Source organism: Scyliorhinus canicula, chromosome 11, assembly GCF_902713615.1.
Source record: "Scyliorhinus canicula chromosome 11, sScyCan1.1, whole genome shotgun sequence".
Taxonomy (NCBI): domain Eukaryota; kingdom Metazoa; phylum Chordata; class Chondrichthyes; order Carcharhiniformes; family Scyliorhinidae; genus Scyliorhinus; species Scyliorhinus canicula.
Window position 1 is genome coordinate 65,270,264 of NC_052156.1, and position 15,681 is coordinate 65,285,944.

A 15,681-nucleotide genomic window follows, 5' to 3' on the forward strand; every position below is an offset into this window, starting at 1 on the left:
TACCTTGCTTATAAGCCGTTTAATGATGTGGACACCCTTTTCCACTTTCCCATTTGACTGTGGGTAGCACGGACTGGACATTACATACCGAAAGCTGTATCGGTCTGAGAACTCTTTCCACTCCTAGCTCGCGAAGCAGGGACCATTATCTGACATTACCTCACGCGGGATTCCATGTCGCGTGAATGTCTCCTGGCACACCTTGATGACAGATGACGACGTGAGATCATGGAGTTTCATTACCTCCGGTTAGTTTGAGTAATAGTCCATGATCAAGACATAACCACGCCCTGTGGCATGAAATAGGTCAATGCCCACTTTTGTCCATGGCGCCATTGTGAGTTTGTGTTCGGGTTCTTTACACTGTGGGGGTTGATGTCTTTGACAGGTGTCACATGCCATGACCATGTCCGTTATGTCTTGATTCATGCTGGGCCAGTACACAGCATGTCGTGCTCGCCTTTTGCATTTCTCAATGCTTAGGTGGCCTTCATGAATCTTACGTAGCATCTCAGCGCGGAGTGTGGCCGGAATCACAATCTGCACATTGCGAAGCAGCAGGCCGTCAACTTTAATCAGTTCTGACTTGACATTCTGAAATTATGGACACTGTCCCCTTGTCCAACCATGCTGGAGTAGGTGCAGTACCCTCCGTAAGGTTGCATCTTTCTGCGTCTTCTGTCGGATTAGGCAAAGCTTCTCATCTGAAGCAGGCAAATTCTCCATGAATAACTGTGTTTGGGCCTCAATTTACTGATAGGGGCTGAAGGTGCATTGTCAGTGCCAATGGATCGGGACAGTGCGTCGGCAATGGCAAGGTCTCATCCCGGGGTGTATATTAGGCCGAAATCATACCTTTACAGCTTCATCATGATGCGCTGCAGATGAGGTTTCATGTCATTTAGATCCTTGTCTATGATATGGACCAACGATCTGTGGTCGGTTTCCACTATGAACGTGGTCAGGCCGTACACATAGTCATGGAACTTCAGAATCCCAGTGAGGAGTCCGAGACATTCTTTTTCGATCTGTGCATATCTGCACTCAGTTGGGGTCATGGCCCTGGACGCTTATGCCACCGGGACCCAGTCAGACTGGTCGTCCTGTTGGAGGAGAACGGTGCCAATCCCGTTCTGGCTGGCGTCAGTGGAGATCTTGGTGGGTCTGGTTGCGTCAAAGAAAGCAAGGGTCGGTGCCCTCGTTAGTTGCTGTTTGAGATCCACCCATTCATTTTGGTGACGTTGTGTCCACTCAAACGCAGTGGTCTTTCATAGGAGATTGCGTAATGCTGCCGTCCGTGCAGACAGGTTTGGGATGAACCTGCCAAGGAAATTGACGAAGCCCAGAAATCGTAGCACCGCCTTCTTATCGTGTGGCGTCTTCATGGTCCAGATTGCAGCGATTTTCGCCTCATCAGGGCTGACACCCGGAGATGATATGGTGTCACCCAAAAAGGTTACAGACGCCTTCGCAAATGTGCATTTTGCCTGGTTCAGTTTCAAACCGTATTTATGAATCCTCTGAAACACCTTCTTCAGACGACAGAGGTGTTCTTCTTCAGTGGTGGACCACACGATGATCTCATCCACATAGACTCTGACACACTCAATGCCCTCAGTCATTTGCTCCATTATCCTGTGGAAAATCTCTGACGCAGAGATAATGCCAAAGGGCATGCGATTGAAGCAGAAACGTCCAAATGGCGTGTTGAACATGCACAGTAATCTGCTCGAGTCATCGAGCTCTAGCTGCCTAAACCCCTGCGAGGCGTCGAGCTTGGTGAAGATACGAGCATTTGCCATCTCAGACTTGATCTCTTCACGCTTGGGGATGGAGTCATGTTCCCGACAAATGTTTGGTTCAGGTCCTTCGGGTCTATGCATATGCGAAGATCTCCAGAAGGTTTCTTAACACTGACAATGGAGCTAACCCAGTCAGTCGGCCGTGTGACTCGCGATATGACGCCTTGTGACTGCAGTCTGTTGAGTTCCGCCTTCAACTTCTCCCACAGTGGAGTTCGAACCCTCCTGGGCAGCTGAATGACGGGTTTGGCGTCTGTCTTCAGCATGATTTTGTATTGGCAGGGTAAGGTGCCCATGCCTTTGAATACGTCGGGGTATTCTTGTAGCATGCTGTGGATTTTAGCTTCCAGGCTTGATGGATCCTGGGTGTGCATGTAAATGCATTGCACCAGCCGCAGGTCTTTGCAGGCCTGAGCGCCTAACAGTGATGGTTTGTTGTCATCTACAATCTCGAATCGTAGGTGCTTGCGTATCGTCTTGTTGTCCACCCGGAGATGGCACGATCCCTTTGAAGCGATCTGATTGCCGTTGTAGTCCTTCAGCCGACATGCAGCGGGTATTATTTTATGGTCTCCTGGAATCGAATGGAGATCCTTGCCAGTGAGGAGATTAGCTGAGGCCCCAGTGTCAAGCTTGAAAACTAATGGAAAGTCATTGACTTGCACAGTCACAGTCCACTCACTGCTGGAATCAATGTTGTTGACCGGGTGAGGCGTGGCAATTGTTGCGCCACGTTCCTCAATTGTTTCGATCGTGTCCACAACAATCGAGTTGTCGCAAGCGAGGTTGTCCTCGTCCGAGGAATATTCATCATTGGGTTTTTTGTGCTCCGTTGAATCTATGCTTTTTACGTTGAAGTTCATGTGATTCTGCCTAGTTGTCTTCATTAGCAGTGCAGCTCTGCACTGTGAGGCAAAGTGATTGTATTTGCCACACTTTAAACATTGTTTTCCAGAAGCTGGACATTGCCCTTTTAAGTGGGCGTGTCCGCAGCGGGGACATGTCATGACGCTGTCCCACCACGCTCTGATGAGGGAGTCACGGAGGTTTTCAAAGTTGCAGGATTGAGCTAGTAATTTTAAATCAGTTACAAAACTGCTGAAATATTCTCCTTGTTTTTGCAAACGCCTGGTGAACTTGAATCTTTCAAATATCTCATTGACTTCAGATTGACAGTGGGTTTCAAATGTTTTGATGATTATTTCCAGCTTTCCATTATCCTCCCCTGCCAGGTAGGTAAAGGAATTATATATTTCTAGTGCCTGCGGCCCAACCAGGGATAAGAGCAAGGCTATCTTCCTGGCATCAGATGCTGAGGTTAGATCCTTAGCTTCTAGATATATTGTGAACTGTTGTCTAAAAAGTTTCCAATTGGAATGCATATTACCAGTGGTATGGAGGTTGGATTGGGTCCATCGTGCCGATTGGTGTCTGAACGCTGCGAGGCCTTCCGTGGTTGAATGTCTGATTTAAGTCCTCTTCTCTTGCTGTTGTCTAGCTAGCTCACTGAAATCACACCTGGTACCATATGTTATTCTCTAAGTCTGAATGAAGACTGAAGACTTACAGTTAACACAAGCTCTTTATTCAAAGGGTTCGTTCTGCTTCCAGAGCTTAACTAGATATAATACAGTCAAAGGTTTGATCAGTGAAGCTAAGGTAAACTGCCTATGCTGAGCTGTCTCTGTCTGCTGCTGCTCCCTAGCTCTGTGCTTCTCAAAGAGGTGGATCCTACCTTGGGCTCGACCCTTTATACCCGTTCCTGATGCTGCCCTCTAGTGGTGCTGTGACAGTTACATCTGTGCTGCAGTTCCTGGTGTATGTGCAGATGTATGTACAGATGTACAGATCACTACAGTGGCTACACAACCAATTTTGATGTAACTGCTATCTGCTAACGCCCTCTCCCTTATAAATTTCCCTTTTTAAAACACTTATTCATTTTACTTTTATAAACTTTTATGCGTTCTGTTTGCACTAGAAAGGACATCTAAGCCACAACAAATACAGATATAGATTTGTCAGGATGATGGCAGTTATGAGCTATGGGCTGGATATTAACATTTGGCCATAATCATTTGGAAAGGATTTTACTCCATTAATGTTAAGCTGGTATAGAACATAGAACATAGAACAGTACAGCACAGAACAGGCCCTTCGGCCCTCGACGTTGTGCCGAGCAATGATCACCCCACTCAAACCCACGTATCAACCCAACCCCCCCCCCCCCCCCTTAACCTTAACCTTACTTTTTAGGACACTACGGGTAATTTAGCCTGGCCAATCCACCTAACCCGCACATCTTTGGACTGTGGGAGGAAACCGGAGCACCCGGAGGAAACCCACGCACACACGGGGAGGACGTGCAGACTCCGCACAGACAGTGACCCAGCCGGGAATCGAACCTGGGACCCTGGAGCTGTGAAGCATTGATGCTAACCACCATGCTACCGTGCTGCCCCTATGGTGGTATGTAACCACCAAAAGATTATCATGCATGTCTGCACTAACTAGCAAGTTGCCATGATGCCTCAATTCTCCACCAGTTAAGTCTGTCACAAACCTTCACAGCTCCAAGCAGAGTGAGCTCCTTGGAGACAAGCGCAGCCCTTCAACAAGGTGACTGATCACACCCATGAGGTGCCCTACCACTGACACACAGGGACATGCAACTGAAGCCACATGTACACAACTGAAGCCACATGAACACAACAGAGATCTTCGAGCAAATGTCAATTGCTGACCCAGCTATCTCACAGGAGTTTCCTCCATGCCACCAAAGACGCAGATGTCAGTGAGTCCCAGATAACTTCCCAACATGCTTGGCATTTTTGCTTCTTAATCTAACTGACCACCCACCGACCCATCCTGGTAAGTTAAACTTCCTCCCACCAAAAGTTAGGAGAAGTAAATTAAGATGCTGGAAGCAGGTCCAGCAGGGCAAAAAAGACTTAAAGAGATTTTTCAGTATTTTTAAGATTACGCAGTGTTGTTGGGAAAAATGGGTTATTGTGATGAGCAGTCACTGAGAAACTGAGAGGGGTCCAGACGTCAGAAATATTCCTTTGTGCAGTATACAAGAAATGCTTTGCATTTGAATAACTAAGATAGGAACTCATGCATCAGTAAAAGGAAAAGTGGAAAATTAATAGGAACAGAGAAAGATATGGGGAGAGAATTCAAGACTTGGTATAGTTTTTGTATTTCTTAAGCAGGAAACTGGAACAGGCATAAAGGAGTGAATACATGCTTCAGTGCAACAAACATGTCTTGTTCTGTGGAAATATGAAATATGACACAGATTTATTAAAGAAATGGCAATTCATCATCCATAACTTGTATTTGCATAGTGCCTCTAAAGGAGTAAAGCATTTGAATGCTCTTCACAGGAGGCTCATCAGTCAGAAATTGATACCAAGTCATATTAAGAGATGGTAGGACAGATGACCAAATGCTTATTCAAAGATTTTACCGAACTTAAGAGGAAGGAAGAGAGGTAGAAATGCACAGGGGTACAGGAAGGGAGGTCAAACAGCTGAAGGTCTGACTGCCAATGGTGAATTGATAGAAATCAAGGATGTGCAGGAGGTCAGAATTAGAGGAGTATGAAGATCTCGGAAGGTTTTATTTCAAAGGAAGTAACAGAGGTAGCGAGCAGTGAGGCTCAGGAGGAACTTAAATAGAGGGATAAGAATTTTAAATCAAGACGTTTTCTTATTTAGTGCTAATGGAGGTCAGCATATGGTTGAAAGGAACTTAGAACAATTCAAAAATGTTGATATATGAAGTAAAAACAATGGAAAAATATCACCAAGAGATGAATTGCAGTGATGATAGAATCGATTGATTTGTTAGGTTTGCTGATAGAATGTTTCACGATACTACACTACTTCTGATCCTTTCTAATGATAAGATCGATAATATTCTAAAGCTAACAAGAGATCACGGAAAATGTATCAAATTCAAGATTTTTATCTGAGAAAACGTTATCTTCAGATTACACCACATGTCCCCTGTGTACATCAAGAGATTATTTACAGGATGATCATTTTCATCCACAAGTCATTTTGTTGACATCACATTACACCAAGTCAGCTGCAGTAATTTGTGTCAAAATATATTTCTTAGCTGGCTCTACATTTTTTGAGGAACATACTAACATGATTGCAGGTGAATAATAACTTTCCCAATTGGATTTATCTGAAATCAACTAATTTAGATGACTCAAATGATTACTATTTCTGTTCATTCCCCACCATGGTTGATTCTTAGCTATAATGCCGCAACAAGTGACTAAGGACACATTGACATAGTTTGTCAATGTACAGAGAAGGTTCTTGGTCAGTGGCAGCGAAAGTAAAATAAAACAACCGCAGTATGCTGAATCCATGTTAATTAATTTCCAATGAACAAAGATGCAAATACTGGCACTGTTTTCATCTTTCTGGAATGGTGATTTGCAGCTGCTGTGTTTAATTCATCTTCTCCCGATCTTGTTGCAAATAATGACTCAAATCATGCTGCCCAATTTTTGTGGACTATTTGAAGGAATGTTTAAAACGACACCACCCGGCCTTCCTTTCAAAAAAAAGTACTGCTAAATATATTGCAAACAAACCTGTAATGTGGTGTTGGATTCCCTGTTGCTTCACAGTTTAGTGTGGCTTTCTTCTCTTCGGAATCCACAGGAAACACAAAGTCATTAGGCTCATGGATAAAAACTGGCCCATGTGGCTTGCCGTTATCTGCGTCAATAAAAAGAAACAGACTATATTAGGTTACTCACATAAGGATTGTTAGGATAAGGGTGTCATCAGTCACAGGAAGTAATAGGCACAAAACAACTGCAAAACAATTTGGAGAAAAAAAAGCATAAGAAGGCAACACATATCACCTCCATTTATAGCAAGATAGTATGTGTTGCATCAGAATGATTGTCTACATGTCATTCTTGCACTCTTGCATCATTGTTTCCATTTCTCACACAAATTGGGAGAAAGATAGGTGAACAAAACAGGCTTTGGTTGATATTACAACCAAATACTATTTTTAGATAATGTATTCGCTTTGCTACATGCTTTCCAAATTAAGGACTTAAAATGAGAGAGAACAATGAGTGAGAAATCACTGTTACCATTGTCAACCAACAAAGAGCAAAGGACAATACAGCACAGGAACAGGCCCTTCGGCCCTTCATGCCTGTACCGATCGATGTCCGGGATGTCAGAGTGATGTTTGTACGTATGGCAGCCCATGATTTATAAAGTACATCCAACAATAATTAAATAAAATGTGAATATCATCTAAAAGCATCCAGAATTAATGACTATCATTTAATTAAAAGAGTCATTTCAATTAAATAACACCTCTGGTTTTAGAAATGTTATCTTTGTACAAATATATATCAAATCATTTGCAGCACACATTAATGAGTGTATTGCCTAGTATTTAATCATACAGTGATCATAGTGCAAGTCTATTTCTATGATTTTTTGAAAGGCATATAATTAGTCATCTACATTTTGATGAGCTTTGCTACTCCCCCCAAAAAGCAATACCATTTTAATTTAAAAGAAAATCACTTCTAATGTCACAAACCTTATGCTGTGTTATACAACACATGAATATGTGTTTCTCAAAGATTACCTCACTTTATATTCAGGCTATGTCATTTTTTCTACCCATCTGTTTCTCTGAAAATATCAGTTTAAAAGATCCTGAATAATAAGAAAACACAGCTGTCAACAGACAAACGTGTTGCTCAGAAAATTTGGAATGATCAGGCTGCATTTGACAATTTAAAATGTCCAAAAGCCAGCTGTGAATTTCCACTTGAGATAATGAAAACTCCTGGGATCAATGAGTAGGTATCTCAAACAAATCATAATTTGGATTTACTTACTTTTCCTCATAAATGACTCTGTCGTCGTTGAAGAAAATCAATCTCATTTCCCACTCATCTCACCCACAGCTATACTAAAGCATCCATGTCGAGGTGAGGTATAATTTCACAGCTTTTACATAAAATTCACAGAACTATTCTTTTTCTAAATACTTTATGAACGTTTTGCGTCGGGGCTTGTCCAACTTAATCCGGCACACTTACTTCTTAGGTCACAATTTTAGGTGTCAAGCATGGGCACATTGTCTCGGTATTACTTTTGACCTGTTACAGGCTATATGTTTCATTCTGTTTAGGCTTTATTCCTGCCAGTATCAGGTGGCACTTCTGATTGTCAAAGCTCCACCACCCAGATCTCTTTCTCCAGCTGATGCTGCAGGGTAATTTCATTTAAATTCATTCATATTTTTCTCTTCTCCAAACTGCTTCAAAATCGATAAGCCGAAGTTTTATTTCAAGTTCCTGTTCTAATTTACAATTTATATTTTATTTAATTTTAATTTTAACTTTGACTGTTACCTTGAAACTTTGGTCCATCTGCCTTCTGCTCCTCTCTTTCCTGCTGCACACCTCATTTTGCTTTATTATCTTCCTCAATCTGAGGCCTCCTGCTGTTGTTTAGTTTTCCCAGACTTCGTCAAGCCTGAGTGGAAAGCCAACATCCCCAGCATAGAAGCATTGATCACTCTTGATCAGATCTGCTGGTCGGGGAGGGGGGAGGGGGGGGGGCGAATCCCAGACATGGGACTCCAGAAACAAGTGCTCTACTTGGTGCTTCAAGATGATAAGTGAGCTCCATTCATGCAGAGGAAATGCTTCGTGGAACCGTCAAAGCTTCGTTGAAAAAGTGCAACATCCTCACCAACATGTGGGAATCCCTGACCGAAGACTGACGGAATGGAGGAAAAGCATCCATGAAGGATCTGAACACCTTGAGTTTTATTGCCAAGAGCAAGCTGCAGCCTGACATTGACAGTAAGAGGAGATCGTGGCAATCTGGGCGTCCCACCCACCCATTCCTCCAACCACCATCTGTCCCAACTGTAACAAAGGCTGTAGGTCGTGCAATGGACACCTTGAGTCACCAGAGGATGGGCAGCATGGTGACACAGTGGGTTATCCCTGAAGCCTCACGGCGCTGAGGTCCCAGGTTCGATCTCGGCTCTGGGTCACTGTCCGTGTGGAGTGTGCGCATTCTCCCCGTATTTGCGTGGGTTTCGCCCCCACAGTCCAAAAGACGTGCAGGTTGGGTGGATTGGCCACACTAAATTGCCCCTTAATTGGAAAAATGAATTGGGTACTCTAAATTTTTTTTAAAGTCACCCGAGGATACATTCTTAGTGTGGAATCAAGTCATCCTCAACTCCGAGGGACTGCATAAGAAGAAGCGAATACCATCATTGTGCTCAATGGGGAGACTTTGACGTGATCCAGTAACTCAAAACTGGCTATTATGAGGTTCTGTGTGCCATCAGCAGCAGAAGAATTGTATTTGACCACAATGTGTAACCTCGTTGCTTGGCACACTCCCCACACTACCATTACCACCAAGCCAGTGGATTGACCCTGCTTCAATGAAGAATGCAGGAAGGCATGCCAACACCAAATTTACCGAAGAATGAAGCATCAACCTGGTGAAGCGACATCACAGGATTACTTCCATGCCAAAAGCATAAACAGCAAGTGTCAGACAGAGCTAAGTGGTTCCACAACCAAGTGATCAGTTCTAACCTCTGCAATCCTGCCGTATCCAATTGTGAATTGTGGCAGATAATCAAACAACTCACTGAAGGAGGGTCCACAAATATCCCCATTCACAATGATGGGGGAGCCCAGCACACCAGTGGAAAAGATAAGGCAGAAGCATTTACAACAGTCTTCAGCCAGAAGAGTCGACTGGCTGATCTATCTCGGCCTCTGCCAGTCATCAGCCAAATCAATTCATTCCACATGATATCAAGAAATGGCTGAAGGTAATGGATATTGCAACGGACATGTGCCCTGACAATATTACTGAAGATTTGTGCTCCAGAACTTGCTGCGCCCCTCGCCAAACTCATCCAGTACAGCTACAGTATCTACCCAGCAACGTGGAAACTTTTCCAGGTTATGTCCTGCACACAAAAGCAGTACAAATTCAACCTGGCCAATTACCGCCCCATCATTCAACTCTCAATCATTAGCAAAGTGATGGAACGAGTCATCAACAGTGCTATCAAGCTGCACCTGCTTAGTAATAGTCTGCACATGGATGCACTGTTTGGGTTCCACCAGGGCCACTCTGCTCCTGACCAGTTACAATTGACCAGAAGCTGAACTGGAATAGCCATATTAATATTGTGGTTACAAGAGCAGGTCAGAGACTCTGAATCCTGTGACAAGTAACTCACCTCTTGACTCCACAAAGCCTGTCCACTATTTACGAGGCACAGTCAGGAGTGTGATGGAATACTTTGTACTTGCCTGGATGGGTGCAGCTTCAACAACACTCAAGAAGCTGGACACCATCCAGGACAAAGCAGTCTTCTTGATTGCACCTCTTCCACAAGTATTCAGTCTCTCCACCACTGATGAACCATATAAGTATTGGGTACTATCTACAAGTGTAAGGGTCTTTCCTGTTGATTTCCTTATTTCCTCATTCTTTATTTTTGCCATTATAATTTTGATCCAATGGATGCTTAATGAACATCTAGAAACATAGAAAATAGGAGCAGGAGGAGGCCATTCAGCCATTTGAACCTGCTCTGCCATTCATTATGATCATGGTTGATCATCCAACTCGCCTCGTCCCGCTTTCCCCCATATCCTTTGATTCCCTTAGTGCTATAACTATCTGCTTTTTTATTTTATTTATAAATTTAGAATATCCAATTCATTTATTCCAATTAAGGGGCAATTTAACGTGGCCAATCCACCTAACCTGCACATCTTTGGGTTGTGGGGGTGAAACCCACGCAGACACGGGGAGAATGTGCAAACTCCTCACAGACAGTGACCCAGGGCCGGGATTCCAACCCGGGTCCTAAGCACCGTAGGCAGCAATGCTAACCACTGTGCCACCGTGCCACCCAACTAGCTGTTTCTTGACAATGTTTTGACCTCAACTATTTCCTGTGGTAGCCTATTCCACAGGCTCATCATTCTTTGGGTGGAGAAATTTCTCCTCATCTCAGTCCTTAATGGTCTACCACATATTTTCAGACTGTGAGCCCTGGTTCTGGGCACACCCACCATTGGGAACATCCTTCCTCAATCTACCCTGTCTAGTCCTGTTAGAATTTTATAGATTTCTATGAGATTCCCCCAATTGCAGCAAATACAATCCTAACCGATTCAATTTCTCCTCATATGTCAGTCCCGCCATTACAGATATCAGTCTGGAAAACCTTCACTGCACTCCTTCTAGAGCAAGAGCATCCTTCCTCAGATAAGGAGACCAAAACTGCACATATATCTTTAAGTCGAACAGCGGAAGAAGTGGGCACTCAAAGTTACAAAACAGTACATTGTGGCAGCCTTTGGACAACAGAACTCAGACTTTTTGGCACCTTAGCGATCGGTGGCACTCGATTCGATTGGTTGGCTGGTGACCAATGAGATGACCAAAAGACTATATTCTGCCCGATAACAGGCGGTGATTGTACCCGAGTGGGATCATTTTCAGAGAACCAAGGTAAGGACAGTCAGGTTCTGATCACTCTGATGAAAGGAGCTGCTCTCTATCTCTCTTATTTTCCTCAGAAAAGCTGCATTGCTGCTATATTTCTGAAACTGCAGAGACCTGAAAAAATCTACTAAAAATCATTACAGACTGAAAGCAGAAACCTTGAACTGAGAGCCTAGATTGAAGGAAGGTGTGCTTGAAGACAACCATCTGAAACAAAGACTCTGAAACTTTTACCTTCATCATTATTTTTACACCCTTCATTTTCTCTCGTCGTTTGTCTGTCTTGTGTATCTGTTTTATAGAGGATGGGGTGAGTTTAAGTGGGGCTTAGGAGTTGGATAATAGTTAACCTGTTGTGTTTGCTGCATATTTAATTATAGTTATTATCATTAATAAAAGTAATTGTGCTTAAATTTACAAACCTGGTGACTGTAGTTGATGGGCAGCCAAAGGCTGAGAATTATTTATTCATTTCAATTGTGTTGTGACTCTGGGTCATATGGGGCTGGAATTGACCGTGCACTAGGACAGGGGTCGTAACACAAGATGCACTGTAGGAACTCACCAAGGCTCCTTAGGCACAAACCCACAACTACCACCATTTAGAATGACAAGGGCAGCACACTGAAACACCAACACCTGGTGATTCCCCTTCATGCCGCTCACCATCCTAACTTGGAAATATATTGGGCGGAATTCTCCGTTGCCCGGTGCCAATATCATAATCGGTGATCGGATAGATAATCCTCATGGTATACCCAAATTGGGGCGGTGCTGGTTTAATGCTAGTTTTTTGAGTCTCCACCATAGAATCATAGAATTTACAGTGCAGAAGGAGGCCAATCGGCTCATCAAGTCTCCACTGGCTCTTGCAAAGAGCACTCTACTTAAGCCCACACCTCCACCCTGTCCCCGTAACCCAGTAACCCCACCTAACCTAAGGGCAATTTAGCGTGGCCAATCCATCTAACCTGCGCATCTTTGGACTGTGGGAGGAAACCCACGCAGACATGGGGAGAACGTGCCGACTCCGCACAGACAGTGACCCAAGCCGGGAATTGAACCTGGGACTCTGGAACTGTGAAGCAACTGTGCTAACCACTGTGCTACCGTGCCGCCCTCAGAATGCCCTCCCCTGATGCTACACCCCCGATGCGCCGTTCCCGATCGTGCGGTTGACGTGTGGTCTGAGCAGTCGGGAACCTGGCGTGGTGCTGCAGACTGTGTCCAGCGCCGCCACACTCATCCAGGATCTGTATCTCTGGCCAGGGGCCTTCCGCAAGGGCTGGGGGACTGGTGGGAGATGGCCAGGGGGTGGATTGTGGGATGGCATTTGGCGGGTCTGGTCCGCACATGGCCGGCGCCATGTTGTACGGCGCGACCACTGAAGGTCGTCGCCATGCGCATGCATGGCCAGGGACCCGGCCATTCTCCGGCCGTTTTTGGCATGGGAGCCAGGAGTTTCACCCAGTGCCGCTGCTAGACCCACACCATTCCTGGAAACGGTGAGGGTTCGGCACTGATTCTGCCGTTGTAAACGCCCGCGAAATCTCCAGTTCAACCAGTACTTAGCCGCTGAAACGGAGAATCCAGCTCATGGTTTCTTCACTGTTCCTGGGTCAAAATCTTGGAACACCCTCCCTCAGAGTACTGTGGAGGTTATGTACACCTCATGGACTGCAGCGGTTCAAGAAAGCAGTTCACCACTACCTTCCCAAGGAAATTACGAATGGGCAATAAATATTGCGGGGGTGGGGAAGACGAGGGAGAGAGAAAAAGAGAGTGAGAATTTTTGGGGCCTCCTTCACTTGCAAGCCTGCCTGCGGGGGACTGTAAAATTCTGCTCCAGGTTACAAAGTCTTTACATCATATATCCAGGCCATTTAGGCCAGCAGGTGTATGTGAGCCACCACCCACTCCTTCATCGATTCTATTTTACCCTGCGGATTTGAAGGTCCGTAACCTGGTTAAGGCAGCAATCTCACCAAAAAAAGGGCTCTGCGGAAGTCACATATCTCCAGTTTAAGAATAGTACTGACAGTGCAACAATTCTGCCACACTGATACAATTTTCCACGCATTGCTGAACCAGATTTTTATAATCAATGCTCAACCATTATGATTTGCAATGTTTATACCAGTTGTTTCTCCCCAGTTGTCAGTGCATTTTTGTTAACATGGTTGTGTCTAAAGATGATTGACTAGCTCATTTTGTGTTTGATATAGAGAGCAATGTAAGGTCAACCAACCTGCCGCATGTTTCAAATGCAATTAAAAGATTTTTTTTAGCAACTGTGCCTCATTGACGTCAACTCCAGTTACATGCTGTTTGGTCAGTAAAGCAGACATCTGTTTTGAAAATCAAAGAATTTAGTGCTGTCAAAATTGGACTAGTTGGCAAATCATCAGTTCATTGTTGGACCTTCTGATCTTTTGCCTGAAGCATATTACTGGGTGCCAAGACGCGATAAAAAGTAGTATCCATGGTTCCTTCAAAAAGGTGTATCTGGAATGACTGAGATAGCTGTACATATTTGGCCTATTCTAAAATATCACAGGTGTTTCACTATGTCTATAAAATATCCCAATGATGGGAAACTAGAACTAGAATTGACCTGAATCTGACATCTATTAAGTTCTTATCTTAGGAAATTTCCACTGGGGCTTCAGCCGACTCAGATTGGGACAGTTAAGCTTAGGCTGAGGTTATCGAGGGAAAAGCACTTCTGATTTTCACATTAACTATATTCATAAGACTGATGTTCTAACCCTGAATTTGGGGAACACACCTTTATCAGCTTTACAGAACGTACAGCTTTCATCAAGTAACAGGGTTCTTCTAAGTCAAAGCACTGAACATAAGGGGGACAATTCTCCTGCTTTCAGCCTAAGTTAGTGGAGAATCGGGACCAATTCCTGCTGACACTAAGGAAAAAGCTGATGTGCCATTCAATGTGGAGCTGGCTCTACTTTGAACCTGGGAGAGGTGGGCCTAAACTTGCGAACAGGTCCCGCTCCTCAGAAAATGGGTCTTTTTAAAGGACGCCCGATCTCAGAACACTGTTACAGGCCCCTCTCTCCAGGAACCACTGACTAGGCCCTCCTCCCCCACCTACACACTAATCGGTGGCAAGGGCCCCCGCCCCCAAATTTCACCCCCCTTCAGCATCGGTCTCCTGGCAGTATCAACCTGGTACTTTGGATTCCAAGGGAGAGCCGGGGGCGCCCTCCTTACAATTGCCTCCAAGCTGTCGAGTGGGTCTCCAGGGGAGTTGTGGATCTCGGGGGCTTGGGCTGGAGGGGCTGAGGTCTGAGGTCTTTCCCGGGATGGGGATTGTTTGGCTTGTCTTCTCATCTGTAGCCTTGAAAATGGTTAAACTCTCTCCCATCATGTCAAGATCAAAGATCTGTGAGAAGCAATGAAAGTCTTCTCTCTGTAACCTTAAAATCATTAAGCTTTCTCCGATCATGTCAATATCAATGATCTGTCAGATGAAGGTAAAAATAGCCCATGTAGTGGAAACCTTTGGAGTGCTTTTAACATAATGCCGCCCCAACGGCGCACACCGCGATGATGCCATTTTGGAGAGGTGGGGCATGCAAAACTTGCATAAAGCAGGTGCCCCCCCCCCTCAATTCCATCACAAAAAGGGATTCTCCGCCTAATCTCCAATTACAAAATTGGCAATGGGAAACTAAGAATCGTGCTATGGTAAATTGCCCCTTAGTGTCCAAATTGTTAGATGGGGTTAGTGGGTTACGAGGGTTGGATGGCGGCGTGGGCTTCGGTAAGGTGTTGTTTCAATGGATCGGTGCAGACTCGATGGGCCAAATGACCTCCTTATGCACTGTGAATTCTATAATTCTGGATATGGGGCCACCCCTACATGCAGAATTACAGACATTACATCAGAGAAGCCCTGCCAGAACCCCCTCAGCTTTGGACATGGACAAAAGATGTGTACATGATGTATGCACCCACCCCCCCACCCCCCCCCCCCACCCCCACACACCGCCCACACCTATCCCCCACCCCTACAAAGTAATGGATCATCCTCGCGACCGTCATCTGGGCCTATGCACCACCTTAAACAAGGCAAGGCCGCATTCACCCTCCCCAAGGCTTCTTTCAACACCCCGGCCCTCCCCTCCCTTCCCAAATCCTCCTCCCATTTGCGCTTCGTCTCCTCCACCGGAGCTCCCTCTCTTTCCATCAGTTCCGATATCCTCCCCTCTATATCATTCTCCAACACTAACCTGTTCTATAAACACCGGAACCGGCAGCCCCAGGAAGGGCGGCACTCTCTC

General features: G+C 45.0%; 1 protein-coding gene across 7 annotated transcripts in view; it reads right to left on the reverse strand.

The window, feature by feature from the left end:
- Positions 1–15,681, reverse strand: part of LOC119973115 (contactin-4-like) — a 3,053,649-nt gene that overhangs the window by 1,228,360 nt on the left and 1,809,608 nt on the right. For all 7 annotated transcript variants that reach the window (XM_038810685.1, XM_038810691.1, XM_038810690.1 and 4 more), the window contains one exon: positions 6,421–6,547. In XM_038810685.1, coding sequence (XP_038666613.1) covers positions 6,421–6,547 — 127 coding nt within the window. The remainder of the gene's footprint in view (positions 1–6,420; positions 6,548–15,681) is intronic.